The following is a 27,883-nucleotide window of genomic DNA, read 5'->3' as shown; positions in this document are numbered from 1 at the left end:
AACGCAGAATTGTCGGCTGTAATATCGTCTATGTAATGTTTCTATAATAGCATAATTAAACCAGAAAAAAAAAATGTTTGTTGGGGCCTAATATTCATCAATTTATGGGCCTTTTGCATGAATGTTTGGGCTTTAAAACTTGTAAGATCATCTCATTGGGCCTTTTCTTAATAAAATAACAGAACAAATCCTTCGGCCGCGATAGAGAGTTAAGCCTTCCGCCGAAGCTCAGATCACAACGATCACCGTCACGAGAGGCGAAGATGGTGGCAGGAGAAGTAAAGAGGTTAGAGATGATGCAGAATCTCTTCGGAGATAACTCCGAGGAGGAGGAAGAAGAAGAAGAAGAAGAAGAGATCGACTCCGAACATGAGTCCAATCCTCACCCCAACGATCCTTCCGTAATCCCTTCCCTCCTTCCTTCCCTTAGGGTTTCGTATTTTTAAAAAAACATGTTCTTTCTCTGATTCCATTACATGACATGATACTGTTTTTTTTTTGGTTTCTTGTCCAATTATCAAATTCAAAGCGTAAATGTCTGAACTTTTTAATTAAAAAACATGGATAGGATGAGGCAAAGTACTTTGAAACATGTTTCATTGTCTGGTTCCATTACATGACATTTGTGTTGTTGTTTGGTTTCTTGTCTTTTTCTCTAAACTGTATGATCCAATTAAAGTGTAAATGTCTGAACTTTCTTATTTAAACACCTATAGGATGAGGCAAAGTACTTTGAAACATGTTTCATTGTCTGATTCCATTACATGACATCGGTGTTGTTGCTTGGTTTCTTGTCTTTTCTATAAATATAATCATCCAATTAAAGTGTAAATGTCTTAACTTTCTAATTAGGATGAAGCTGAGGGAGGTGTGGAGCCTGGAGAAGAAGCTGCGGTTGAAGTGAATGTAGAGGCTGAATCTGAAGGGGAACAGGGCGATGTAGAACCTGGTCATGGAGAAAGCGAGGGTGAGAGAGAGCAAAGTTCACAGGAACGTGATGTTGCTGAACCAGTGGAGGAAAGCGAAGAAGAAGAAGAAGAAGAAGAAAGAGATGAGGAGAGAGTAGTTACAAAGAGGAGACAAGATGTTGTTGAGAGTGGATCAGAGAGGTCTGGTGAAAGGCGGTATGAGTCTGAAGATGAAGAGGTTGAGCAGACTAGGATTCAAAGGTACCCTATTCTTACTAGCTCTTGTGTGGCTTCCTTTGAACTTTTCATTAAAATAAATGTTTTAGAAAGAAAAATTTGTTTCAAAAATACAATTTTCTTTTTGTATTTTCAACGCATTTTATGGTCTAATAATGACTAGTTGTAAATTTCAAAAAAAAAAATTGCATTTATTGAATTCTTATTGGTTTAGAATTATTGGAAATCGATAATTATGAAAAATTATGCAAAATAAATAAATAATATGTTTTATTAATGTGTGAAAATTCTAAAACATGCATAGGAGAGAGTAATTGATAATATTTGCTTGTCATCTGAGAGTATTTGAGATTCACTTTGTCTGTTGTGAATGGTAACATGGCATGGTTCATAGATCACCTAGTGAGGAGAAGGAAGAGGCTCCAGTTGCACAGTCAGACGTTAACATTCGCAATGTATTTGGATCTTCGGATGATGAAGATGCAGAGGAATATGTTCGTAATGACATTGAGCCAGTGAGTTTCTGCTTCCTTTTTAAAACCATATGACTCTGCACTTATGTATGCTGAGATGTTTACTTTTTTTGTCAGAGATCGCCAGTGGGAGATGAAGAAGAGGGCTCTGAGAAGGATCAGAGACTGGACGATATGGGCCTTGATGATGATATGGTCCCTGAAGAGGATCCTAGATACGAGTCAGAAGATGAGCGTGTTGAAGCTAGGCACAGGGACAGGGACAGGCCAGTTGGTCCTCCTATGGAAGTGGGAGTTCCTTTCCGCCCTCCTCCTGGTGATCCTGAAAAGGTATATATGCTTTATGCTGTTTAAGTATACTCCTCTGACTTGCCTAATTACCTTTCTTTTAATTAATTCTGATGGTTTTTTTGCAGATGAATATGATAAAAGTTTCTAATATAATGGGGATTGATCCAAAGCCATTTGATGCCAAGACCTTTGTTGAAGAAGACATATTCGAGAGTGAAGAACCTGGAGGAAAGATGCGTATTCGTCTGGCTAATAACATTGTGCGCCATAGGTTTGTTAAGGGTCGAGATGGTAAAACATATGTAAGTCTAAACTCTTTAATTTTTCTATCAAAACATATGTTAATACTTCTGGTTTACCAATTTCATTAAATGGCATTTCTTGTTAAAGTTATAATTAATTTGCTGATAAGTATTAATTGTTAAATGATGTTCATATGCAGAGTGAAAGCAATGCTCGGTTTGTAAGGTGGTCAGATGGAAGCTTACAGCTATTAATAGGAAACGAAGTTCTTGATATAACCGAACAAGATGCACGACAAGACCAGAATCACCTCTTAGTCAAACATGAAAAGGTGTTAGATCAAATCAATAAACAACTGATTTTTTAAAGTGATCTTTTTGTTTAGAAAATTAATATAAACTCATAGCTTTATTTGGATGTGTTTTGTTGTAGGGAATCCTTCAATCACAAGGAAAAATTATGAAGAAAATGAGATTTATTCCATCATCTCTAACGTCGAATTCACATAGGCTTTTGACTGCTCTTGTTGACTCGAGGCAGAAGAAGGACTTCAAAGTCAAGAACTGTGTTACTGACATTGACCCTGAGAGGGAGAAGGAGAAGAGAGAAAGGGTAACAACAACCTCTTAACTTGAGCTCCAAGCAAATCCAATTGTAGTTTCATTGACTTTTCCTCATTTGATAAATATCAAATTTTCACCAGATGGAGAACCAAAACCTCAAGGCTAGTACAAAGTTGAGTCAAGCAAGGGAGAAAGTTAAGCGCAAGTATCCACTTCCTGCTGCTAGGAGACAACTTTCCACTGGGTACTTGGAAGATGCTCTCGAAGAGGTTTGTGTTCTGTCCATTTTCTAAAGCAAAGATTCCAACAGTAACTGATAGGCCTGCGGTTTTGAACCGAACTTGCCGAAAACCAATCGGTTAGGTCAGTTAGTTCAATTACGAGTTCGGTTCAATTTGACAGGTTTATGAAAAGCTTCGGTTCGGTAATCGGTTAGTTCGATTTAAAAATAAATAAATCTAAAACCAAATTACAAACCAAACTAACCGACTTTAACTAATTTTTTAATCGAAATATAATTGAAACCAAAAGCTTCGGTTAGTTTTGGTAAAAAAAAATTTTAAAAAACCAAAATACCAGAATACATAACCAAATATTTTTCCGGTTCAATTTAGCGAGATTTTAGTCAAACCGAACCACCCAAACCCGCATGCCTAGTAGCTAACAACTGATTGTTTTGGGGAACCAGGATGAAGAGACAGACCACTATGGCTCACACCGCTCAAACCGTGGCTATGAGGAGGATCTTGAAGCCGAAGCACAACGAGAACGAAGGATTATGAACGCCAAGAAGGTAAAACAAGAACATATTCACAACCTTGCGTTAATGCCAAAACAGTTATTTAACTTCTTGTTCTTCTTGGGTTGAACCAGAGCAACAAAGGCTTTACGGGGAGGTCTTCAATGACTTCAGCAAGACCAACAAGGCGTCAAGAGTATTCAGAGAGTGAGAGAGAAGAATCAGAGTATGAGACTGAAGAGGAAGAAGAGGAAGAGGAAAGGCCACGTTCACGTAAGAGAGTCAAGGAACCAGAAGATGAGTATGAAGAAGAAGAGGAGGAAGAAGTAGAAGAAGAAGATGAAGAAGAAGAAGAAGCTGAGGTACTCAAAAGTTAAAATAAAGTTATTCTATTTGTTGTTGTTAATGAGAAGGATCATTACACATATTGTAATGTTGTGTTGTGGTGAATGCAGGGACTGAGGGGAGATAAGGACCGTGGTGGTGGTGGCCGGAAAAGGAAAGGGATTGAATCAGATGAGGAGGAGGAGTCTCCTCCGAGAAAAGCTCCGACTCACCGTCGTATGGCCATGGTTTACGACAGTGATGAAGACTAACACTTCTCATCTATCTTTCACTCTCCCATTTCATTAACTTTTTTTTTTATGCAGTCTTGGAACCAGACTCGTTTTAAGTAAAGTTTTAGTTAAATTGAAATATCACCAAATCGTGAGGGTTGGATTGATCATTTTGTAATTCATGTATTATTGGTTGAAGATAATAAACGGTGTGTTCCCTTCTGTAAATGTAATACAATCATTTGCTTACTGAGGTATAGCAATTGCAAAATATATAAAAATATATAGACTAAACCAAAAAGACTGTCGTTTTTGTTTTTTAATGATTAACTAAGTTCTGTTGCGATTAATGTAGATTTTGGCAAATTTAGATAGTATTTTTAAATTATAACTGAGTTAGGGTTGTATTTAGCATTGATTATTTATTCAGGTTATATTTGCCATGATTCAAATTATCCGGCCTTTCTCCCGTTTTACTTCATAGAGATATCATAGAGATATCAAAGTTGATTGGAAAAGATGTTTATTTTGCTCTGAGGTAAGCATTGTTTGATACTATGTTGACTAGGTAATGAATCCGTGCGATATCGCACGGGAACTCATTTTATTAAAAAAAAATATCATATTGTATAAAATATTTTTTTTTATAAAAAAATGTTTACAATTGAGTTTTAGGAAATACATATGTTACAAAATTATTTTACATACAATTATTTAAACAATTATTAGTTCAGTCGATAACAAAACTTTTACTATTTTATATATTTATTTACTTGTTTTTAGAAAGAATATTAAGGAAAATGGTTATCTTAATAAATATACGTTGACTTATATTGATATGAGTCTTCTCGTTTATAATATTATCTTAAATGTTTGGGAGAGTTTTTATAAAACACCAACACTTATTAATTATTATATTAAACTAACGCAAATAAAATTAACTAAGTTGACAAATTATGGGTTTACCTTTTTAATCACTAATGGTTTTTATTAGATATTTAAATAAAAAATTTAAAGTCAAGGTGGTACTGAGATAAAAAATACTTCCGAATGTTATCGGTTTCTGAACAATTTTCCAAGCTTAGTCTAAGATACAAGAATAACAAAAGGAATCCATGATTATATGTGTTTACTCAAAGATCGTTCGATTAAAAAAAAATCAAAGATCCTTGATGATCTTTTAACAATGATTATCTCACTTTTATAGTCTATTTGTGATTTGTCAATGCTGATAAATCTTTAAATAGAGGACTAATGGTTGCAATAGTTGGTTAACACCAAAAGTTGTAATGATTTATCATCAAAGACTATAATCACCAACAATTACAATGATTCTACAAAATATTGTAATCGTTCATATTATTAATTTATTTTTTATAATGAAAACACACACCTCTTAAAACAATACATTTTAGAATATGAAACACACTTTCCTTAGATGTAAAAATATATTCTTATGACGAAAATCTAGCTTTTTTGAACAATGAATGAAAATATAGCCAAAAAACATGTTTTAGAATACAACAAAAAATAATTTAAATTAGAAATATTATTCACCTTGTTCATTATAAAAATTTGAAAACATTATTTTCTCATGTTCACCATCACCATAACGTGCTTTGGCATATTATTAAATCGACCCACTCCATTGTATGTGACAAAACTGTTGGATTAATTAGTATTTTGATGACCCGACATTTTCTGTAATCTAAGTGTTTCAAAACATTAAGATTACAAAGAAAGAAACCCAGTCTCTCACACATCACTTTCTTAAACTCTATTTGTTTGTTTTAATTTTGTTGTATTATTGAATATGCATATAATCTTATATTGATATTACATGTGTGATGAGAACTCCTCACATCATCACTTCACTTGGTCTTTTCTTCTTCCTTTCTCTAATACTCCAAAGCCATCAACAAACTATTGATCGAACTCAACATATTGTTGGTAACAATGTCAATGATCAACAAGCCAATAATGTGGCGGTGACTTTGCCGGAAAGGAGAAGAAAAGAGATATTTAACGTATTGTGGCCGATAACCACATGGAGGAAGGAGAAGATATATAGGTTCAATAATTAAGTTTCTAAGAAGTACCTGAAACATACGTTAACAATTTATGATAAAGAGATGAATGGTGAATATAAATGCAAATAAACGAAGAGATTGAACGTATAGCAGAAATCAGGAATCAGAAAAAGAAAATTGAGAAAAGAGAAACTGTAATCTGGTTACCAAATATATATGAACATAGGAAAAGATGCAAACCAGGAGTCACAAATCCATTAATTGACACAATGCTTCAGTAGCGTCTTGTTTTGTTTTTGTCAAAACAAAAGGTATGTCTAAACTTAACAATTAAATTAAAAGGTGTGTTAATCTCAACCATTCCCTGTTTTAAAAAGAATATACAATTTATGAAAAGGTACTTCACTGCTGACATAACGCTACGGTAGCGTCGTCTTTTGTTTTGTCAAAACAAATGGCCAACTTTTGGATTAAAAGGTGTGCTCATCTCAACCATGCTATCTAAAATGAAAACACATATTCTTTAGATGTTAAAGTACATTCTTATAATGAAAAAGGCATATGTAAACATTTTTACATAACATTTTCTAATAGTTGCATGTTGAAAAAATAATATTAATATCAGTTTTTTTTTTGTAAAAAGACACAACTTTTCAACATTAAATGAGACATAATTCTTAAAACTAATCTATATATAATAGCACATCTATATAATAGCAAATCTATTTTTTGTTTTCACTGACATCATCATTTTTTTATAAGAAAATAAAAGTAAAATCGTATGGTTAATACTGTTGCGGTTATATAATCTGATGAACACAATTTTAGTATCACTTAGACGTCTGATGTGATCAAAAATCGTTTCCTTTTTCTTAAATCGTCACTTCCGAAAACACAACCTTTCGAAATAGAATCTTTTAATTTATATATCGTTTCTTTATCCAAAGCATCTTCATTGTTCTTATTTCCATTCAGTTTTATGGATTTTTGGATTTTTTTTCACTATAGAATAAACCCTTATCTGATTTCATCATCACTAAACTTAATTGAGTACTTGTTTCTAAGCCGCTGATCTCAATGTCAACTTTCCAGTGCTCTTGATTTCCATCTCTTCTTTATCTTCATCTCTTCCTCTCTGATGATTTCCACTCTCTTTTTCTGTCCCCCCAACACAATGATTAATTAATCTACTGTTTGTGTGGAGTTATCATCCAGAGATGCCGTTAGATGGAGATGCCATTAACTGATTGCCCAGATTGTAGTTATGCTTCGTAAAATGAGAGTAAATAGATTGTAGATTTTCTGTCCGTTTCTTATTACTCTAATAATTGCACAAACACACAGTGGTTCAAATGTCCATTTCGTTTCCAGTTTTAGTCGGACAAAAAGAGGAGATACATTGAGTGATGCGTTTACATCTAACCAAACAGTTACGGTATATCGATCGCCTTTGGGAATAGATTCAATCGGTTAAGTTCCTTTTTCTTTTTCGATAATGTATTATCGACACATGTGAGAAAATCGGTGAGAGTGATATTCAAATAGGTAGGAGAATTTTGTCCTGGTGTAGTGAGTACCTTCTCAAATTTTCAGTAAGTCGTTTGTTTTATCATCAAAATTTGACCAGTTTGTATGATTATAACCTTATAGGCATGGGAGATTTTTTTTATTCATCTGTAATTCTCTTAACAATAGTTATCTTTTCTCCAAATCCTGTGTTTTTTTATGTTATTATTTTTGTGATCTTAACCTCAGGGGACGCAATGGTTCTCTTCTGAAGTTTGAAGGAACATGTTCACAAAATATGTCTGGTGGATTCGAAGTCTAAAGATCGTCGTTGGTAAAACACAAGACGTGTGCATGAATATTCGTGAGTCTATGACAAGATCTCTTCAAGAATATTTGACCACATGCAGAAGGTTTTTTTTTTTACAAGAATCTAATAGTCTGCAATCACACTTTTTTATAACTTCCGTCGCTTTCTTTTCCGTCCGTAGCAAGCGACTGTTTACATAAACATTTATTGAAACTAAAATGGGATATCATTTTTCATCGGTTTGTTCGGTTTGTTTTACAATAACAACAATGGCCATAGGGAGACAGTAATAAAATGAAACGGATATAACAAGAAATATTCAATTGACTATCTTAATGTGCTAGCATAAATATATAACGTCTACTTTTCTTAAAATGTCAGCGAAGCACAATTTGTATGTACGAAAGACAAACTTTTTCATCTATCCAAACAAGTAAAACTCTTTCTACTATTTTTTGTTTATACATTTGAATATCTTCTAAAACTTTATAACCAAGTAATTGCATATAACTTTTTTCTCCACTATTTTATTATTAGTTCGATTAGCAAAAATTTTATTTTGAGAAATGCATGGGCATAGACTATTTATAGATTTTAAAAATTTATTTGGATAGTCACATCTCTTCAATTTGAATAGTCACAACTCTTCAATTTGAATAGTCACATTATTTCTATTTAAAAATAGTTATTTTGAAAAGATACTTATAGAAATAGTCATAACTCTTCACATGAATAGTCACAACTTATTAAATACACATCTCTTAAAACAAAGAATTGTACAAAGACATTTTTGAGTATTTAACATCATAAGAAAAAAAAATAACTATATAGACAACTTTTAGAAAAGACACAACCTTTCAATATTCAACTTTTAGAAAAGACGCAACTTTTTGACAACTTATAGAAAAGACACAACATTTCAACATAAGTGAAATTCACAACCTTTGGAATTAATTGGGATTGCTATTATTAGTAGATATGTTCTATTGATTGGAAAAGATGTTTATTTTGCATGGTCATAAACTCATAATATTAGACTATTAGTCATCTAATAAAATAGAAGTGTAGAACACATAGACTCTTGGATAGTGATTTAATCCAAAACTTTGTAACACTGTAAATCTTTTCTCTTGATCTTTTTTGGTTTTTACATTAATTATTATTAAAAAGCTGAATTTTGAAAATTTTCGACATCTAAAAAGTTGAATGCTTTAAATAAGCGACTCCCCCACTATCATCTGATGGCTCATTAGCGTCGGGCAGGTCGTTGTTCAATGGAGTGTTCTTGCTCAAATCCCAAATAACAATCCGAGACTAAGATTAGTTTAGTATCCTGACCAAACATAAAGACAATTTCAATGGTTACTATTTGTAGACGGTAAAAGAGAGAATTGTTAAGTTAGCGAAAAAAAAGAACCTGGAGAGAGGTTATGTTGGGAGGTAACTCCATGCGTGTGATCAGACGACCAGTGAACGAGACTCTCTTCACAGCAAAGAGTTCAGAAGTTGAAGTATCACCAAGTACCAACCACCACGCTTCGTCTTTCACCTATAAGCAACCCAAGTATACAAACCGTAATGAATCTTTTTTTATGCATAAAAATAGTCTGTGGTAAGTCTTTAGAGAAGAAACCTTTGGGAAACGAGGGGCCAATGCCCTTGAGGTATTCCTCTTTGATATCTTTTCTAATCTGATTTCAAGCGTCGAAGGCCCGTTAGGATCCTTCCTTTGGAGTCTCACATTCATTTGTATACGCGGGAATCGCTGGAGATCCTAATTAAGACCAGAAAAAAGTATAGAGAAGAGTCAGACAAGTCCGTGAAAAAGAAACAGATGTGACCAATTTGAGAGAGGATTGGTACCTGAGATAATTTGGATGCAGGGAAGTTTCCGGTTACACTTTTTAGAGTTTCCCTTGGAAGTTCTAATAGCTGATGCAGCGTGTGAATTCCTCTTGCGGTTAGAGATCCCAGAAGGTCATCGTTCATGCATGGAATCATCCATAATGACGAATCTTGGTCGGACCACATGCCCTGCAATCAAAGAGAGAAATGGATCAAGTAAAAGCGTTCTGCTTCCAAAGAAGTGGAACGAGATAAAGAGTAAGTAATCTTTCAAGAGAGTACCTGCATGACCATTTGCAAGAGACGCATGCACGTCAGTGAGCTTGTGAGCCATCCACTGTTTGCGCATATGTCAATCATGGCTTGGAGGATTCGAATGCTTTGGTCCAAGACTGACTTTAGATCAGTGTTATAATCACTGATTGGAAGTGCCAGCTGAGAAAAATGTGCCTGGAGTACAAGAAGTCGTGATTATAAAGAACGCTCAGAGTCATAAACTTCGTTGTTTAACCATGAACTCATTAAATCTGGAATATTTGTTTTTTCATCCTTCACAGTTTGAGGAATGTGAAAAGAAATTACCTGGAAGAGCAGATTTGCCTTCGTATGAGGATCATCTAGATGGTTATTATCCACTCGATACCTAACTTTCTCTGACAATGTTTTGTTGTAATTTTCCTAAGAAAAAGAGGGCATAAAGAACATAAAGAGCGGAAATTGTAGACAGCTTATCACTAAAACTACTTTTCTAAAATAAACCATGTAGCTTCCAAGTACAAAAGTGTGAACAAAGAAACAAACCTCATTGTGCCGCACAGGAAGTTCATCATATTCAGACGCTCCAGCCAAAATATGCAAGAATGCCTAAAACGGGTTGAGGTAAAAGAACAAAACAATCAGAATCTCATGCATGGATACATTCATGCTCAAGTTTGCATAAGACTTTATCGGTTCAGTTTCTTACTTCGAGCGATGTATCGGGGCCTATATTAGAACCAAACATAGACACGGTCATGTAGCTAAGGTAATACTGTGATGCTATTGTACCCAGCATCATAGGCTCTACACTATCTTCTGTTACTTTGAGGCATCCACTGTCTTCAAGATCATCAAACGTGTTTTGCACCAATCTACAATAAAATCCACCCACATACCTCTATGTTATACTAGTCCTTAGCTTCTTATTAACGAAACTTTCTTTATTAAATAATTTTCGTATATACCTTGATAAGTAGGAACACACTGACTCATCTTCAGTACCTTCTAGCCCATAGTACGCAGGATTAGCCATCTGTTACATAGACATTCAGTTCATAAGACATTTCCTAATGGACGGATTATAAACTTGGTAAAAAGTTCGCAGCAATGGAAAACACTTATAGGGAAAAAAAATCTGGCTGCTGGTGTCAAACTTGGCAAAACGTTTACTAGTCAGTGATTCAAAAACTGATTATGAACTTAGCAAAATTTCTCAGAGAAACCAGTATCGAATTCTCAAGCTGTGTCGACTTTTGATGGAATGTGAAGAATGGTTACCAGTCTACGAAACAAATACGTCCATGTAAGATAGTGCACAGCGTCTTCTTTGTTGCCAATTGTCCCAGAGACTATTTCTGCATTGAAGTGATCGTGCAACCTCTCTTTCAGGCTACTTTCTACCGGGAATGGTTCGTACAAGAACTGCATCCAGAGGAAATATGATAATTGAGGTAAATCCATGCTACGGATATTAAAATTGCTAGAGAATTTTAGTTGCGCTTGCCTTTTTGTAGAAGCTTTTTTTAGGTTCATGTACAAGAATAACCGCTTTTCCATGTTGATCAAACTGTGGACGTCCAGCACGCCCCATCATTTGCAAGATTTCTGTAAGAGGAAAGTCAACATATCTTTTGGTTTTTCCGTCGAAGTATTCTGTTCCCTGAGGCATTAGAAAACATTGCCAACGGCAGCAGTAAAGAGAAAAGACAATCCGTTAGAAGAAATAGATACAATGTGTAATAGATACAATGTCATAGCAGAGGATCTAAATTCTACCTTTATAATAACCAAGTGAGCTGGTAGGTTCACTCCCCATGCCAAGGTACTTGTTGAGACCAAAACCTGAAATGGAAGCAAGGAATCAACCATCAGCATGGAAGCATGAAATGTAAACGCGAAATCATGGATGTAAACAGTAAGGACAGAGAGAGTATAAGTGGAGGAAAGTGCCTGAATCTTGTTGTTCACGAAAAGCTCTTCCACTACAGATCTATCCTGGTCATTCAAACCTGCATGATGCAACCCAATACCAAATTGCAACGTATGTCGGAGGTTCTGGTCAGTGATCTGAGAGAGGACCATCTGCAAGTCTTCCTCTGATACACTCAGAAATTGCCGCGGATGCTCGTCTGACGCCGCAAACTTTATTTCATAGTAGAAGAAGATGCAAAAGATTATAATTATTAGAGTAATATAATCGGAAGATCAACTGGTGTCTGAGTTTGATGATAAATCATACCTGAATAAGATCCAGTGCGGTAAGCCTTGTCTGTCTACGCGATGAAACAAAGATAAGAACAGGTTTTGTAGGTGAATGGGTGCAGATAGCTGCATATGCTGGCTTGTTCATGCTATTCATCCTTGGGCAGTAATACTTTCCAGGATAACCCTGAAAGCAAAACAAGATTAAGTCAGTAAATCTCCTTCTTGGATGGTTTCCTCGCATATCTACCCACCGAAAATGATATAAAAGATACCTGAATATGAACTTCAATTGGTACAGGTCTGACACTAGGTTTAAAATTGAAAAGTCCGATCTCCCCAACACCCAACCAGTCAGCCAAATCACTGAATGAACATGGCATCAAGCCAAAATGTTAACAGCCAAGTCAAAAGAAAATACACACAGAAAAGAGCCTACAAATTCAAAGAGGCATAGAAGTTAGAATACAGACCCTGCATTTGCCAGAGCAGTAGAAAGTCCAACAAACCGAACAGAGCGCTCTGTCTGTGATGATATGTACCTCATTCTAGATACAATAACCTGGAAACCAAATGCAGATTTAAAATAAACCAAAATGTTAACAGAACTTTGAAGTACTTGTTGTCGAACGTATATTAGCTCTTAACCAAAACCATAGAGAAATTACAGGTGTCATGATATAACTGGAAACTTCTAAGCTATTAGTGGAGCTTAGCATAAGTAATTAGAAATGTAATATAATAATTTTTAGGCTTCTACCTCAAGGATGGGTCCTCTGTCGGCACCTAGCAAGTGAATCTCATCCAAAATAACAAGGCCGACCTATATCCCCAAAACATTATAAGTTACTCACTCACGAAAAAGGTAATCCGATACAACAAATCTACTGACAAAGAGATGTACCTTTTTTACATAACTTCGAGTATGCCAATTACGACTAATGCCGTCCCATTTTTCTGGGGTAGATATGATGATATCAGCAGACAAGAGAGCAACTAAATCTGGAGTGTAATCTCCAGTCATTTCAACCTGTGGAAATGCGAGTGTTAGGAATAGTATCTGGTAGCCAATATAAACACATGAACTCTGGGTCTGTTACATGTATATATGCTCCAAGGCAATATACATTATAACATGCAACATCCGTTTACCATTTCTTTTCCAAGTGGAGCAACAAGATGCTTTTTCCAATCTTTCATTCTTTCTCGAACAATAGCTTTTAGTGGTGCTATGTAAACAACCTGGGTGCCGCAGAAAAAAGTAAGCATCCCCTTTAGAGATAATAGAAAACTAGAAACTGACTAATTCTTATGAGTCTGAGAACTCATACCTTCATATCAGGCTGGGTACTGAAGAGACGCAACATTGCAAGTTCAGCAGATATAGTTTTCCCACTTCCAGTTGGAGCTCCCACAAGAACATTGTTGTCTGTGTGATATAAGACATGAAAAATCTGCAACACCAAAGCATACCTTTTCAATTAACTAGGAGTGATGAAGAAAAACATTTATGAACAAGAGAAAGGAAAGCATAGGCCAGAATATGCCCAAACCTGAGTCTGTATTGGATTGAAATGTGAAAATTTGTAAAGCGATTCATACAACCTATTCCCAAGAGAAGTCACAGGAAGAGGTTTCAAGTCTAGAAGCTCTGTGTGAGAAGTACGTGCCTGAATGAAGAAGAATGTTAGGATTGACCAACTCAAAGGAACAAATGATCTAGTGACTGCTTAGAAAATAGCAACCTCTAGAAGCAATATACCTCTGGTAGTGCAAGATTGTGGAAAGAGATTGTGTAGAAAGACTCTGCATGCAACCAGGAATCAGAAATAGCATGAACATAGTATTGCGGCGGATGTGGTTCAAATATAGGCACAGTAAAAGAAAGCTTCTGCGGTTCCCCTCTAGCCATCCGTTTCGTTAGTGTGAAAAGATCTGAGTGGTAGATATAATCATTCTCTGTGTCCTGCCAAAGACAATTGCACAAGACAAGTGTTACTAGTGGAATATATTAACACTGCCAAAAGAGAACAATATTCAAGATATAAATTCATTAGTTAACAAGCAAGCTTGTTTACAAATGCTATCCAGCACGGAGTCTTTTTCCTCCAAGTGGTTAGTAGCGCCATAAGATGAGATACTAGATTATAAATGTCAGCTCGTTATTTGTCACTGCAACACATGTGTCTTAATGGGAGTTCTATGGTACAACCTCAATGAGAATCCACCAACGAAGAGCAGCACCATGAAAGCGATCCTTCCATATAAAATCTGGAGTTATACGCAAATCCACCTAAAATTGTGACAAAATGAATGATGTTAAATAGATTGGCATCTGAAGAACAATCAAATATTGAAAAGGCCTTCCATAAGCTACCTTCAACACAGTGCGGGTGATTGGACTAACAGTAGCTTCCAGTTGAATTGAAGGAAAATATGCTAGATGTTGCTTGACCAACTAGCAAGATAGCGCAGAAATGTTAGTGTTTTTCTCCAAAAATATATAAATGCATTAGCTTATTGAATTATGATATGTATAGATATACCCTTCCCCCAGGATTGTAACGAATCAGCGCTCCAATGTCTTTTTCCTCCATCTCATACAAGCGGTCTAAGTCGGCCCCTCGCTCTTCAAGTTTTCTCAATGTCTGTTTGATTGAGATGAATTAGACAAAAAATATTCCATATTGCAAGTCAAATGTAATTATCAGAAGCTTACATCAAAAGGTATATCCCTATCGAATTGCCGAAGAGGATGTTGATGAGGCCACAGTTGACGATCAACTGCCTTGCAGTATTCCAACATAAATAAAGTCATCTCACACCACCCTTTTCGCAAACATGTCTCAAACAGGGCACGCATTATACGTGCTAAACTAGCACTAATATATGAAGCATCAGAGACCAGAGAAAATGCATCAATTGACCCACGAGATATGAACAACTGCAGATCATAAAGTCAGTATATCAGAACTCTACACATCAACCATCTTTTATATATCCTAGGTATAAATAATATTGCAGTGATTGTGAAAGTCAATGACCTGAATGAGAATCGAAATTTTTCCATGTTTGTTAGAAGGTCCTCCCTTTACTTCTAAGGGACAGCAAGAACGTGCAAGAGTCTCAAGTTCATGCTGCTCTTCCTCTCTTACCACAATATTTTCAAATTCAGAAGAATGGGCAACCATATCAATTATCTACAGCAGATAATTTGACATCAGTAAGTAATGGATAAATCTTTAGCAAGGTACCGAACAAAGAACAAGGTGGAACCATTTAAACTTAGAATCAATCATTAAAGGGAAATTTAATAACAACAGAATGATTATAGCAAACCTCGCTTTCATTCATGTGCCGCTTCAACATCTCGTTGTACGTTTCAACACTAGAGTATTGAATATAGAAGTGACTTGCAACCCGTCCAAGCTCAGTACAGTAGAAGTTTCCACTTTTTTCATCGAACCTCATCATTTTAGCTTTGTCCAGTGAACGTGCAGCCTCAGACACAAGGGCCCGTTGCTTCAATGTTAAAGAAGGATCGGCAATTATCTGTGACGAGTAGCACGATCAGAATGGTTTTAAGCACATATTTAATTGTAGCACAAACACAAGGAATATTTTAAGTACAAAATGGTACGAAAACACACTATGAACACAAACAATCTCCAGGATAAAGATCTCCATGTAAACTTTTAGAGCTTACAAATTCAGCACAAAATTTTAGAAAACATGTGAAGAACCAATATCTCTCTGAAAAAGTGGAGAAAAGAACAAAGATCTTCATCAGCCGGAATGCAGATAGCTATGGAGACTACCCATGCAAAGAATAACGTACCTCGTCCCATCCAATGCCATAGGCCAAAGGATTTAACTTCATCCGAATTGACAAATATGTATATCCAAGCCAAGCACAAGCTTCCTTAACATTAGTCACAGTTCCCAAAACCACTTCTGCGTTTAAATTGTCTTTCAAGGAGCTTATGAACTGCAAATAAGAATAACATTGGAACTCGTTGTATGGCCAAAAGAATTGACAGATCAAACTACAAATGGAACTTTCGGGAAGTTTATGTATTAGGATGACAGACCAAAGTTCTTTAGGTTTGTGCCCAATACCTGACTTTCTATGGGAAGCTGACTCGTCAGCAGCCGAAGATAGTAAGCCAGCTTGTCATGGGATGTGATAATAATTCCCTCACCACTCTTGTCAAACTGCGGTCTCCCAGCTCTTCCAAAGATCTAATACATATAATAGTATGACACATTAATAAATATTGCATTGTCATGCCCTTTTCCAAAGAAGAATTTTTCCTTTACCTGCATGACATCAAGCATTCCCAAGTCTTTCCACCCACCAGCCTTGGCATCATACAATTGTGTTCCCTGGAAATTAACCAAACATATTGAGCTATAAGGACAGATTATAGCTATAATGAAAGATTATATAAATTTGTAGAACCACTTGTTGATCTCCAACAATAAGAGAAACTTCTCTTGGCATAGATTAAGAGTAAGTTTGACTATACAAAAACCAGCCATACAACTAAAATATACATAATCAATTTGTCTACACATAAGCATACCTTAATTACGACTGTGTGTGCAGGCAAATTTACACCCCAAGCAAGAGTTGCAGTGCAAACAAGCACCTGAATGCCCAAAACATGTTGGAAGAAAATAAGTATCTATGCAATAAAGAGCAAGCAGACAAAAATATCTCGTACCTTCAAGAGTCCATCGGAAAACAGCCTCTCCGTAAGTGTTCTATCAGATCGTAACATCCCAGCATGATGAATACCGAAACCAGCTTCAAAAAATTTGACAAGATCCTTATTTCTGGACTTGATGACATCTTTCTGAGATTCAGTAAGAACAAACCTAAAAAATTAGTAGCAACAATGGATTTCAAAAAGATGATGCATAATGCACTTATTTACCTTTCTTATGTGAAATTGAGGATGAGTCTCATTCGTGAACAAATCGAGCGTTTCATTTTCCCGAGCAAGATCAATCTACGTCAAAAATACTGAAGTTATGTACGTCTAGATCTGGATTTTGAAATCCATTGAGAAATCATACTTTGCAGCGAAATCATCCTCACGTGTTTTCAGGTGTACATAACATTTAAGATTTCAGGAAAAAAAGATATGCATGAATTTTGGAAGAGAACGGGTAAAGAGAAGCAGTATATAAATATGTAAAATATCATATACCAATTTCTCAGCTGTTTTTGAAGTGTCTTTTCGGGAATGAACAAAAATCATTGCTTGATGACCTTGTCTAATTGAATCAGCAACCTAACATGAAAGCATTACCATGTAGATAAGTGACTGTCCATATTAACATAAAAATGGACAAGGCTTTATTCAAGATGTATAGACCTTTTTGTAGCATATCTCATTTAACAATGCATTTTTAGCAGCAAAGTTATGCTCGGTGATGCCTATATACTGCTGAGCTAAGGGAACTGGGCGATAGCTCGAATCAAAATAGAAAAGGCCAATGTCTGGGTTCACTCGTAAAAACTGAGCAACCTGAAATCCACCCAACAAAAAAGGTTCAAAAATAAAATATAAAAATTGAGCGACTATAATTTCCCGAGACTAACGAGGAAATATGAAGTAACACAGTGTAGTGCATAAAAACATCGTGACAGATATATATATATATTGTTGGAACAGACCTGTAGGTAGCTAGGTAAAGTGGCTGACAGGCCTACAATTCTTATCATTGTCTGCGTCGACTCTACCTGGTACAGAACAAAAGTCAACCAGATTTTACAGTGATGCCCAAATAGAGGAGAGTATAACTTCAAGAATTGCTTTAACAAAACCAATATTCACGGAAAGATTATTTCTAGCATTTAACTCAACAACGAACAAAATATGATCAAAACAAGACGTTACCTGACGGAGGGTCCGAGCAACTAATGCCTCTATCACTGCACCTCTATCATCATTCAGAAGGTGCACTTCATCGATGATCAAGAGTTTTACTAGCATTGACAATGACATGTCGCTGCTTTTGCGAGTAATGACATCCCATTTTTCTGGTGTTGTCACTATCATCTAATTCACAATCAATAAATCAGGTATATATCAGTTCATGCATGCCTCCGCAAGAAACTTAAGTATATCTTGTAAGCTTATATAAAACCTGAGTTTCTTCAAGTTCGCTCTTGGTGAGTTGCATATCCCCTGTAAGCTCCTTCACAACCATATTTAATGGACCAAGACGACGGCTAAAAGCTGATGTGACCTCTGCCGCTAACGCCTATAAAGAACAAAAAGTAAATAAAAATTCTGACGATAAAACTTATCCACAAGATTATATTAACATGATTCTACCTTCATAGGAGCTACATAAACAATCTTAAACTCGTTTTTGTGCAAGTAGCCATCCCTGAAGTGTTGTTTAATCTGCGAGACAATTAGATAATATATGAGTAAAATATGAAACATTTTAGCATGATTACAATATATCAACTTCTTTTACAGCACAACATACATACATTTAAAAAAAAAATCTATTCACGCTCTTCGTAAATAAAATCTCAAAATGTTTTCAACATGTCTGTGATAAAATCAGGTTGGGAAACAAAAATATTAAACCAAGTAAAAAAGTACTTACCTCATGTAAAACAGAGATCATAGCAATATTTGTTTTTCCAGCTCCTGTTGGAGCACACACCTGCAAGGACATAATATACTTATGCTTGAGAAGGTAACTCGCATTGTCGCTCGGTGCGGACACAAAATTTACATATGACTCACCAATATATTCTCATTGGTGTTGTAAACTGTCTGAAATATTCGAGACTGAATACGGTTCAAAGTTTTGTACCCATGAAAAGCAGCTTGAGCGACGTCATCCAACTCCTTTATCTCAATCTGGCAACATGCAAGAATTTAAAGTTAGAATGCACGCAATCTCACAGAAAAGGCTACAATAGGATCTAAACTAGAAAATTTATTAATATGTTTGAAGAACACTTGGATTTAACTTTCTACATGCAAGAACTGTCATCTATCTTCTAGATATGGATGAGACGTACCAGTTTCTCGCCTGGTTTCAATTGTGCGGTAGGGGTAGGCGGGATAAAGACTTCCTCATATCCTTTTAAGTGCTTCCTTACAGTACCTTGGGGAAGAGCAAATGCAAGAGAATTGGCTTCTCCAGACCCGATCAGATCATCAAACCCACTATTCTTTTCACTTGCCTCTAGTAAATAAGAAAAATTGGCCTCCGATATTTCACTCTCTAAACCAAGCTCGGCACTGCGTTTGTTTTTCTTTTCCTCCTTACGCCGAAGTTTCTCAATTTGCTTTGCGGACTCTGTTTGAACAGTAACCTGAAAGGTGGCTGCGGGTTACTGTGGCTATAAAAAAAATTGGCACAGCATTATATGGAAGGCCTCGCTCAAATGGCACTACCTGTGTGCCATATGTAGGCATCCGGGTTTGGGTGTTTGAAGCTGTTTTGTCAGACTTGAGAACCATCTGACCATGATGGATAGCATCAACAATCTCCTTCCGATGCTGAAAAGGGAATCAACAAGTCAGACACCATTCAGATTTCTTAGAAACTAGAAAGCAGAGAATAACTTCACTATATATCGGAGTAACAACCCTCTTAGTCTTTTACTATACCTACGCACAAACCCACACATATCCACGAAATGACTTTATATCAAGCGAGAACATTCAGTAATAATATTAGAACGTGATTCAGTTAAACACCATTAAAGCCGGCTTGCAGTAACATAGACTAAGCTAGTACGTAGCTTTAACTAAGAGCTACAAGATAAAGATTACCACTCAAACGTAACAGCAACTCTCGAGACATGCATTTTATACAGTAGAATCTAAAGCTAATAAGGCAAAAAATGTCCAATCACAAGTTCAGATAAAAGAGAAATATACACGCCAGGCTTACCATAATAAGGTCTTGAACAGTCTCAAATGCGCCATCCCCAACAAGATCCAACAAATCTCCAGCTATCTGCAGAGAAAAAAAGGTTAAAACCCCTTTTACTTCCACTTTGAGTATATGCTGCAGGATGAGGCATAGTAACTCCAAAATATTTCACCACAACACACATACCTCCTCACCAGGCTTATCCGAATCCAGAAACCTACATATAGCCATTGCCAGCTCATCACGGGAAAGTTGTGAATTGCTTTCTCTAACCATCTGTCCGCATGCGTCTCTAAGCCAACTTAAATCAAATTTTCCTGCATTCTGATTCTTTGTCATGTCACTGACATCACTCCAACCTTCAGAAAATGATGCATGAGCGCTATTGCTCTCTTCATTCTCAAACCCTCTTTCGCCAAGTGATTCTTCCACCAGAAAACGACTTGGTAGATTGAAAACAAGGTCCGCACCAAATTCAGCACCATCATCAACCACATCCGCATATACCTCAGACTGATGAGCAGGCTGTATCGAGTAGAGTGCCAGAGCAAAGGAGGCCACGTTCTTTACATTAGCATCCGAGACAGCATGACCAACAACATTTTGCAACTCTAACCTGTTAAATAAAAACAAAAACAAACCAACGTTAAACACCCAAGAAAAAGTACAAAGCTTTGGCCTTTTTCATAAATCAATCTTCCAGGAGTACTTACTTCTTTTCAGCAACGCTCTTATCACTAAAACCACTGTCCTCCTCCTCCTCCACTGGCTTCCCAAACAGACGATACGCTGTAAAAGCAACCTCACGAAACTCCTCTGATTGAACTTCCCGATCTATCAACTCCACTACAGCTCCAATAAACTGCTTGTACGCTTGCCGCACTTCTGGAGAAGCTGTTTACACCAATTCAAATCAACATACACACAAAGCACCACCTCATAGTCTAATCCACTTAGAGCATAATCAATGGGGTTCTTATCGGAATATAAGAAACCATCTAAAAAAACTAAGAACCTGCTCTTAAACCTAAGAACCCTCGTTAATCATGCTCTTATAAAGATAATTAAATATATATATATATATATATATATATATATGTATATATATATAAATTAAATCAGAAAATCACCTCCTTCCCATTGATGAACTATCCTCCTAGCAAGGTCAGATTCATCGAGGCGACTCCCAGAGCTGAATTAGCAAACACAACACGATCCAATTCAATTAAAGTATTTACAATAAGACAATTCAAATACTCGTCATCACAATGATCCTAGAGAATCCAGTGAAACCCTAATAAACGAGTGAATTTCAAATCAAGGCGAAATCTCAGGAACTCGGGGAGGAGAAGCTGACCTGCGAGGCTTGTTGAGAGTTTGGAGTATGGTTTTGCGGCGAAGGTAGGCTTGATCGATGTCGAAGGGGTCTCTTAGAGAGCTTGTCAAGCGAGGAAGCTGGACCAACATGATTAAACGCTGTCGTCTGCGTCGTTTAGGCTTCTTCTTCTTCTTCTTCTTATTCGCCTTCTGGTTTAACTCTCCGGGGAAGAAGGCGATCGATCGCTTTCGCTTAAACGACGTCACTTCAATACTTAATGAACAGTTGTACTAGGACCCGTAACACCGACCCGCTAAAATACGGGTTCATTAAAACGATGGCGTCACTTCAATAGGACCCCGTTCATTGACCCGCTAGAATACGGTTTCATTAAAACGACGGCGTCACTTCATAGGACTCGTACACCGACCCGCAAAAATACGGGTTCAGTTAAACGACGGCGTTTGGATTGGTAAAGTTTTTTTTTGTATAGATATTTTACAATTAACATGTGATGGACCAATAATAAATTATTCCTTTTTAATTGGTAGCCATTTAGGTTGGTGAGAATAGTGCTTTTGAGTTTGAATTTTGAACATTTATTGCAAATAGTTAACTAATATTGTCAATATATTAAAATATAGATGGACTGTGTAATAGTGTTTTTGAGTTTGAATTTTTACATTAAATTTTGTAATACAGCATTTTTTATTTTGACATTTGTGTGGAACACCACACAAAATTTGGCTTTTTCATTAAATAATAAACATGGACTGTTTTTTTATTTATTTTTTTACCAGTAAATAATAATAGAATGTCTCTTTAATTTAAATCTCAAAACATACGTACCAAAAAAAAAAATTCTACACGAGCTAAGTTCTTTAATGATGCAAAAAAGCACTCAAAAACTCAAAAGGGTTTTGAGAAGAGACAAAGAGGGTAACACACCACATCACTCTCTACACAAGAAGTAGCCAACACTCTCTCTCTTGTGTTTTCTCCACTTTCTCTTCTCCTTTGCTCTAGAGATCTCTCTATCTCTATCTTCACACTGTGACATTTTCTCTGAACGCATCCATGGCTGCTCTGGTTCTCTCACTTCTCCTACTAGCCATGGCTGGCCATTCTAGTAAGATCTTTCCACTCTTCCTTCAGATTCTTAGCATTAGTCTTGTCTTTATCTCACTGTCCTAGTCTCAACCCTTTTGGCTCTGGTCTGAAAAAGGGTTCTTGTAACAGTCAAGGGTTTTACTGTTCATGAGTTTTCTACTAGATTAAAAGTTACCATTTTTATATTTATTGTTATAAGTATTTCACATTTATTTCTCTTAGCATCTGGCTGTCTCAAAATGGGTTCTTTTTTTTTTTGGTGTGAATAATTTAAAGGTAAAAATCAAGATTTGTTTTCTTTTGTTCTTATCTGGTAGAACACTCAGGAACAGAAGCTACTTGAATATGGAGTCTCATGGCATTTTGAATCAGTCACTAAGTGTTACCTCTCTCTTTTTTTTTGGGTCTATGTAGGTGCCGCATGGTGTGTGTGCAAGACAGGTCTGAGTGATGATGTGTTACAGAAGACCATAGACTATGCTTGTGGAAATGGAGCAGACTGTAACCCCACTCACCCAAAAGCACCTTGCTTTAACCCTGACAATGTTAGGTCTCACTGCAACTATGCGGTCAACAGCTTCTTCCAAAAGAAGCGTCAAGCTTCAGGCACTTGTGATTTCAGTGGCACTGCCACTCCAACTAACTCTGATCCAAGTTAGTCTCAAGCACCATCATCATTTTTTTTTTACTGCTCTTTGGTTTCATTCATCTTCTTGTTATACAATGCACATTTGATTGGTTTATGGTTACAGAAAGTTTAAGGCTTTATGTTTTTGTTACAATGTGAATATATGCCAAATGTGTGATAAAGACTAGTTCCTAGTTACAGTTTTGTGGATAATTATCAGTTTATTAACGTATTATGTGTTTATTGATCCTTTTCTTTTACAGGTTATTCAGGATGTACCTTCCCTACTAGTGCAAGGTATGTTTCTGATTCAAATGGCTATATCTAGAATTTGAAAGAAACATTTTATGGGACCAAAACCAAGAATTTAAGCAACTTTTTTTTCTATTATATTAGTGGTAAAGAGAAAAGGTGGATTAAAGCTTGATTTGGGTCCCAAGTTTGCAACTTTTTGATTTTTTTTTTCTTTCTTTTGATGTGAAAGGGATAGCATCATTCAAAATCTATTAAGAATAGGAATCATCATAATTAATATTTACTTAAACAGAATAAAATAAATAATAGCATTTTGACTCTAATGTGAACGGTCCATTACAACTTCTTTTTATATGACTCTTTTTACATGAGCCTAAAAGTACTCAATTTCTTTAGTTCTTTAATGAAACTTTTCAAATGCTTTATTGGATTACAGTTTGAACGCATGATCAGTGTTCTTGACTGTTATGAACCCCTCAGTTATTAGAGACGGATACATATTTACCTTAAAGTCATTGAACCAGCTTCCTTCATTAATGCCTCAAAGTGGTTGTTTCTTGTGTGATATTCACTTCAATGTAACTTGTTGCCTTTTTCACCAGCGGCTCTGGAGGCAGCACTACGGGTACAACCAATCCAAAAGGCAACTCAACCAGCACCACACTTCCTGGTGGCAACAGTCCTTACTCAGGAACCTCAACCAATGGAGTTTTTGGAAACAACAGCACAGGAGCAACTGGGACAGGAGTTAACCCGGACTACACTACAGAAAGCAGTGCCTTTGCTCTCAAGAACTCAAGCAAACTGTTCACCTTCCTTGTCTTGATCGCTTCGAGTGGGTTCTGCTCTTTCTTGATGCTCTAAGGATGTTAATGTTCCCTGGTTTTTGTTGGTGCACTTATTGTCGTAAGGACATTGGTCTAGCTTAGGGGTAATCTCTGTCCTGTGTGTTCTGAGTCTTTATGTGCTTGTTGTAAGAAGATTTCAGCTCTTGCTTGTGCTCTTGCCACGTGATGGTTTCTGGTAGACTTAATCGTAGTTTAAAAACTTATATATAAATGATATTTTATCTACTGGTTCTTCTTTTGTTTTACTAGATTGGGACCAGTGATGCAAGGTTTGTTATCACCAAACATACTTCTACGAATCTTCTGTTTCTATTTCAAGAGAACGCATGGCAAGCTAATCTGAACTCTCAAGTCTCTGATACCCCCATATGTGGTACACGACAGACAAAGAGGACAAGCAAAAGATTGTGAAATCCCCTTGTTGCCCTTGAGCTTCTTACCGACAGACGGATGAGCTGGAACCCTCTGTCTCTCTTAGAGTCTTATTGACACTTAAACTCCTTCCTCGGTCCATGAACCTCTTCTCAGACGCTTTGATACCTTGAACTTCCCTTGAGGCATTCAGGAGCTTTCTCACAGCTTGATGTCTTCATAACTTTCACTTTGTTCTTTGACTGATGATCATGTTCAATTGTTCACGATGAAGTGAACATAGCAACGTGCTTAGTAACATCATGGTATATTAAGTTCTTTGGGAGAGTTATGTTCCTTGTGAATCATTGTATACTTTCCACATGATCAAATCATATAATAATGGAATGCAGAAACGTATACATCGCATGTTATAATTTAAATAAATTAACTAGATTTTGATCCACGCAGCTGCACTGTTATTTTCAGTTTTATATGCATATATATATATTTATTTTAGATCATTAGTGGTATACACTTTTAATTTTAATTATATATTTAAAATTTTATATAACTGTTTAAAATATTGTAAATAATCAATTATTTAAAACTGTTACATGTATTTGTAGTTTTTTATTATATGTCTTTGGTCTTTTAGACTAGGCTGTTAACTTTAATGTTTAGTAAAAAAACTTTATTCAACAGATATTTTAACACAGTTGATGATTGATGAAACGTATTTTTCAATACAACCACTAGACTGTGCCAACGTATTTGAACTTCGCTTCCCTATATAAACACATCAAAGGGTTCAAGTTTAGGTTCCGAGAGAAGTGACAAGAGGTTCGTTTTCGCTCTTCAGATAGATAGAGAGAGACGAACACAAAAGCTGTTTCTTGCGTCCCAAGAAAACGATCATCTTCTCTTCCCTCTTTCTTCTTAAACCGAAACCTCTTTTCTTCAGTCGACGCCACTGAAGATCCCTTTGATCGATACCAATGGAGGACAACGGAAGTGGGTCCGAGACTGGATCAGAAACAACGCTACCTCCTTCTTCTTCTTCTACCGAGAAAAGCGTTACCAACTATAAGGTAAAGAAGCTAAGCATCTTCGTACTACTTGCATACGTTTCGATCAATGCGATTCTTGAGACCGTTTCTTGATTAGTCTAGTTCTTATTTTTGCTAACATGTAGAAGAAGAATACGAAGCCTTGTAAGATATGCGGAAGTAACGAGGATGACGATGATGTAAGGAAGTGTTATAAGCCGCACATGTGGTGGCTATGTGAAGTGTGCCGTACCTTACCTGGCGTAGTCGAAGTTAAGCCTGAAGATTCTAATGAGACAGTACTTCCTAATGATTCTGTTTCATCAAGCAGTAGTCGTGTGGATGCTCAGAACAGTGGTAATGAAACCTCAGCGACTAATCAACCTTCAGAATCAGAGGCACATACTACAAGTCCTGAAGGTAACGAGACCAATCTCATTAGCTTATTAAGTGTATATGGTTTAGTTTCTCTGAGTATGAAATCAAGAAACTGATGTGTCTTTTGATTTGTCACAGCTTCTTCTGCAGCGTCCATCAACACATCTCCTGAGAAGAAACAAGCAGACTCCAACGCTCCCTCTGATTCGGAATCTTCAAAGTAAATGATTTTCTCAGAGCTTAGTGGTTGTTAGAGACATCTGGATTTTAGGGTTTCTTTTTTTAAAAAGGATTGTTTCTTGGGTCGCAAGTGATTTTACATTAGACTTCTTTGATGGTTATTTCATTTGCGTCAGTATTCTTGAACATTCTCCGTTTCTTCTTCTGTTATCAGAGAGATGTGCGAAGCTAGGCATATAGATTCAGGGTTTATCTCTTAAAACGTGAGTTTCTTGTGTCGCAAGTTAGAATTTAGTAGATAAGGTGAGATTAGACTTCTTTGGTGGTCATTTTCTTCAGTACTCTTGTACATTCTCCTTTACCAGCAACTTTGTTACAAAAATAGTATATGCTTCAACGACAGTTTTATAGATACAATTTCATGAGTAAATGCCTAATGACAATATCTCCCAAACGCTTAAGACTGATTCTGAAAAATGTGAAATTTTAGATAACTTATATTAATTTAACACTGATTATGAAAATGTGGAATTTTCGATAATTTATATTAATGGATCACTCTGACAGTTTTTGATAAATTTATAACTAGACAAGATTAATATACGCAATTCCGTCTTGTCAATTGTGTCCAATATTGAATTCTTGTTAAATCTTCAATACTGATATTTCAAGAACTAACTGATATGGTCTTGTTAAATCTTCAAAAAAAAATTTTGAAGAAATACAGAAGAAACGATTAGAACAGTGGTCTTGTGTATATCCATTATATAGTGATGCAATTCTTTTTTCCTTGGATAACAAATTACTCTCAAAAAGTGAGTTTGCATTTCTTGGATCATCATTTTGAGCCACACAACTTATATTCTGTCTTTTTTTTTCTTGGAACAAAAAATTTATATAAAAATTACATAATGTAAATTACAATATTGCTAGAAGTTAAAATGCCAAAATTACAAACAAATAGGGGAAAATGAGATATTGATTATTTATTAAATATTGATTATTAAAATTTATAGCTATTTAAAATGAAAATAAGAAATGTTTCCAATAAGTTAAATATTACAAAAAGTCTAAAAGAGAATCTAAATTATTTCAATACTTTTGCATACTTTTACATAAAAACATAAGCAAAATATGGGCCTTTTTGAGCAAAATATAAGAATAAAATATGGGATAACAACTTAAGAAATCAGATGTGAAGACTTGAAATAACGACTAGTTGACAAGGTGAAATTAAAATTAAAGATAAGAACTCAATTCTACTGTTTTTGGTTACAACATTTTAGTATCTATGTCCATGTTAAAAATATATAGACTTCTTTTATTTACTTCAAAAAGATATTATATTATATATTATCCAAATTTGAGGTGATTTGGAAAATAAAATCGTAACAAAGAACCAGTATCAGATATATAAACATATATATTGGTGGACCCAATAATAAAAGAATTCCATTTTTAATTTTATATATTCTTAGCATTTTATTTTATTGATAGTAATTTTAAACATATTACATCATAGAAGAGATACGAAATATGAAAATATAATTGAGAAACTAATTGTTTTTTGAAACTTGAAAAAAAAAATTTAAAACTAATCGTCTTTTGATACGGAAATTTTACATATTTATGTAACCAAAATTTTCTATACAAATTACATAATGTAATTTACAATATTGCTAGA

The 27,883-nt window shown here is 35.7% G+C and overlaps 4 protein-coding genes across 4 annotated transcripts; 3 read left to right on the top strand and 1 right to left on the bottom strand.

Annotated features, from left to right (window-relative positions):
• The first annotated feature begins 152 nt into the window (after positions 1–152).
• On the top strand, positions 153–4,284 carry LOC103854937 (protein LEO1 homolog). Its single transcript, XM_009131903.3, has 11 exons — positions 153–401; positions 853–1,169; positions 1,540–1,660; positions 1,736–1,948; positions 2,035–2,211; positions 2,352–2,483; positions 2,585–2,764; positions 2,856–2,984; positions 3,404–3,508; positions 3,589–3,816; positions 3,910–4,284. Exons 1-11 carry the CDS (start codon positions 264–266, stop codon positions 4,048–4,050), a joined length of 1,881 nt encoding a protein of 626 aa, XP_009130151.1. The 5' UTR covers positions 153–263; the 3' UTR covers positions 4,051–4,284.
• A 4,592-nt stretch (positions 4,285–8,876) lies between these two features.
• On the bottom strand, positions 8,877–21,707 carry LOC103854936 (DExH-box ATP-dependent RNA helicase DExH14). Its single transcript, XM_033284461.1, has 49 exons — positions 21,440–21,707; positions 21,213–21,274; positions 20,796–20,976; positions 20,269–20,698; positions 20,101–20,166; positions 19,599–19,703; positions 19,220–19,516; positions 18,939–19,055; positions 18,796–18,855; positions 18,513–18,584; positions 18,322–18,438; positions 18,072–18,233; positions 17,849–17,914; positions 17,547–17,699; positions 17,379–17,462; positions 17,103–17,177; positions 16,890–17,021; positions 16,749–16,814; positions 16,483–16,548; positions 16,282–16,404; positions 16,001–16,150; positions 15,502–15,714; positions 15,207–15,362; positions 14,882–15,106; positions 14,709–14,810; positions 14,540–14,620; positions 14,375–14,455; positions 13,925–14,128; positions 13,716–13,832; positions 13,494–13,616; positions 13,315–13,404; positions 13,067–13,192; positions 12,923–12,985; positions 12,636–12,724; positions 12,438–12,528; positions 12,200–12,349; positions 11,911–12,102; positions 11,737–11,802; positions 11,465–11,620; positions 11,239–11,382; positions 10,926–10,993; positions 10,667–10,832; positions 10,504–10,566; positions 10,285–10,380; positions 9,985–10,152; positions 9,721–9,891; positions 9,491–9,631; positions 9,275–9,406; positions 8,877–9,190 (listed from the first exon to the last, which is right to left on the bottom strand). Exons 1-49 carry the CDS (start codon positions 21,547–21,549, stop codon positions 9,107–9,109), a joined length of 6,252 nt encoding a protein of 2,083 aa, XP_033140352.1. The 5' UTR covers positions 21,550–21,707; the 3' UTR covers positions 8,877–9,106.
• A 564-nt stretch (positions 21,708–22,271) lies between these two features.
• On the top strand, positions 22,272–24,486 carry LOC103854935 (PLASMODESMATA CALLOSE-BINDING PROTEIN 1). The gene is made up of 4 exons (XM_009131901.2): positions 22,272–22,529; positions 22,925–23,164; positions 23,402–23,435; positions 23,996–24,486. The coding sequence occupies exons 1-4, from the start codon at positions 22,478–22,480 to the stop codon at positions 24,255–24,257; spliced, it is 588 nt and encodes a 195-aa protein (XP_009130149.2). The 5' UTR covers positions 22,272–22,477; the 3' UTR covers positions 24,258–24,486.
• A 238-nt stretch (positions 24,487–24,724) lies between these two features.
• On the top strand, positions 24,725–27,595 carry LOC103854934. The gene is made up of 3 exons (XM_009131899.3): positions 24,725–25,683; positions 25,788–26,061; positions 26,158–27,595. The coding sequence occupies exons 1-3, from the start codon at positions 25,591–25,593 to the stop codon at positions 26,241–26,243; spliced, it is 453 nt and encodes a 150-aa protein (XP_009130147.1). The 5' UTR covers positions 24,725–25,590; the 3' UTR covers positions 26,244–27,595.
• Positions 27,596–27,883: the final 288 nt, after the last annotated feature.

This window comes from Brassica rapa, chromosome A02 (assembly GCF_000309985.2).
Source record: "Brassica rapa cultivar Chiifu-401-42 chromosome A02, CAAS_Brap_v3.01, whole genome shotgun sequence".
NCBI lineage: Eukaryota > Viridiplantae > Streptophyta > Magnoliopsida > Brassicales > Brassicaceae > Brassica > Brassica rapa.
The sequence above is the reverse complement of the archived record's forward strand: the minus strand, read 5'-3'. Positions and strand labels throughout refer to the sequence as shown.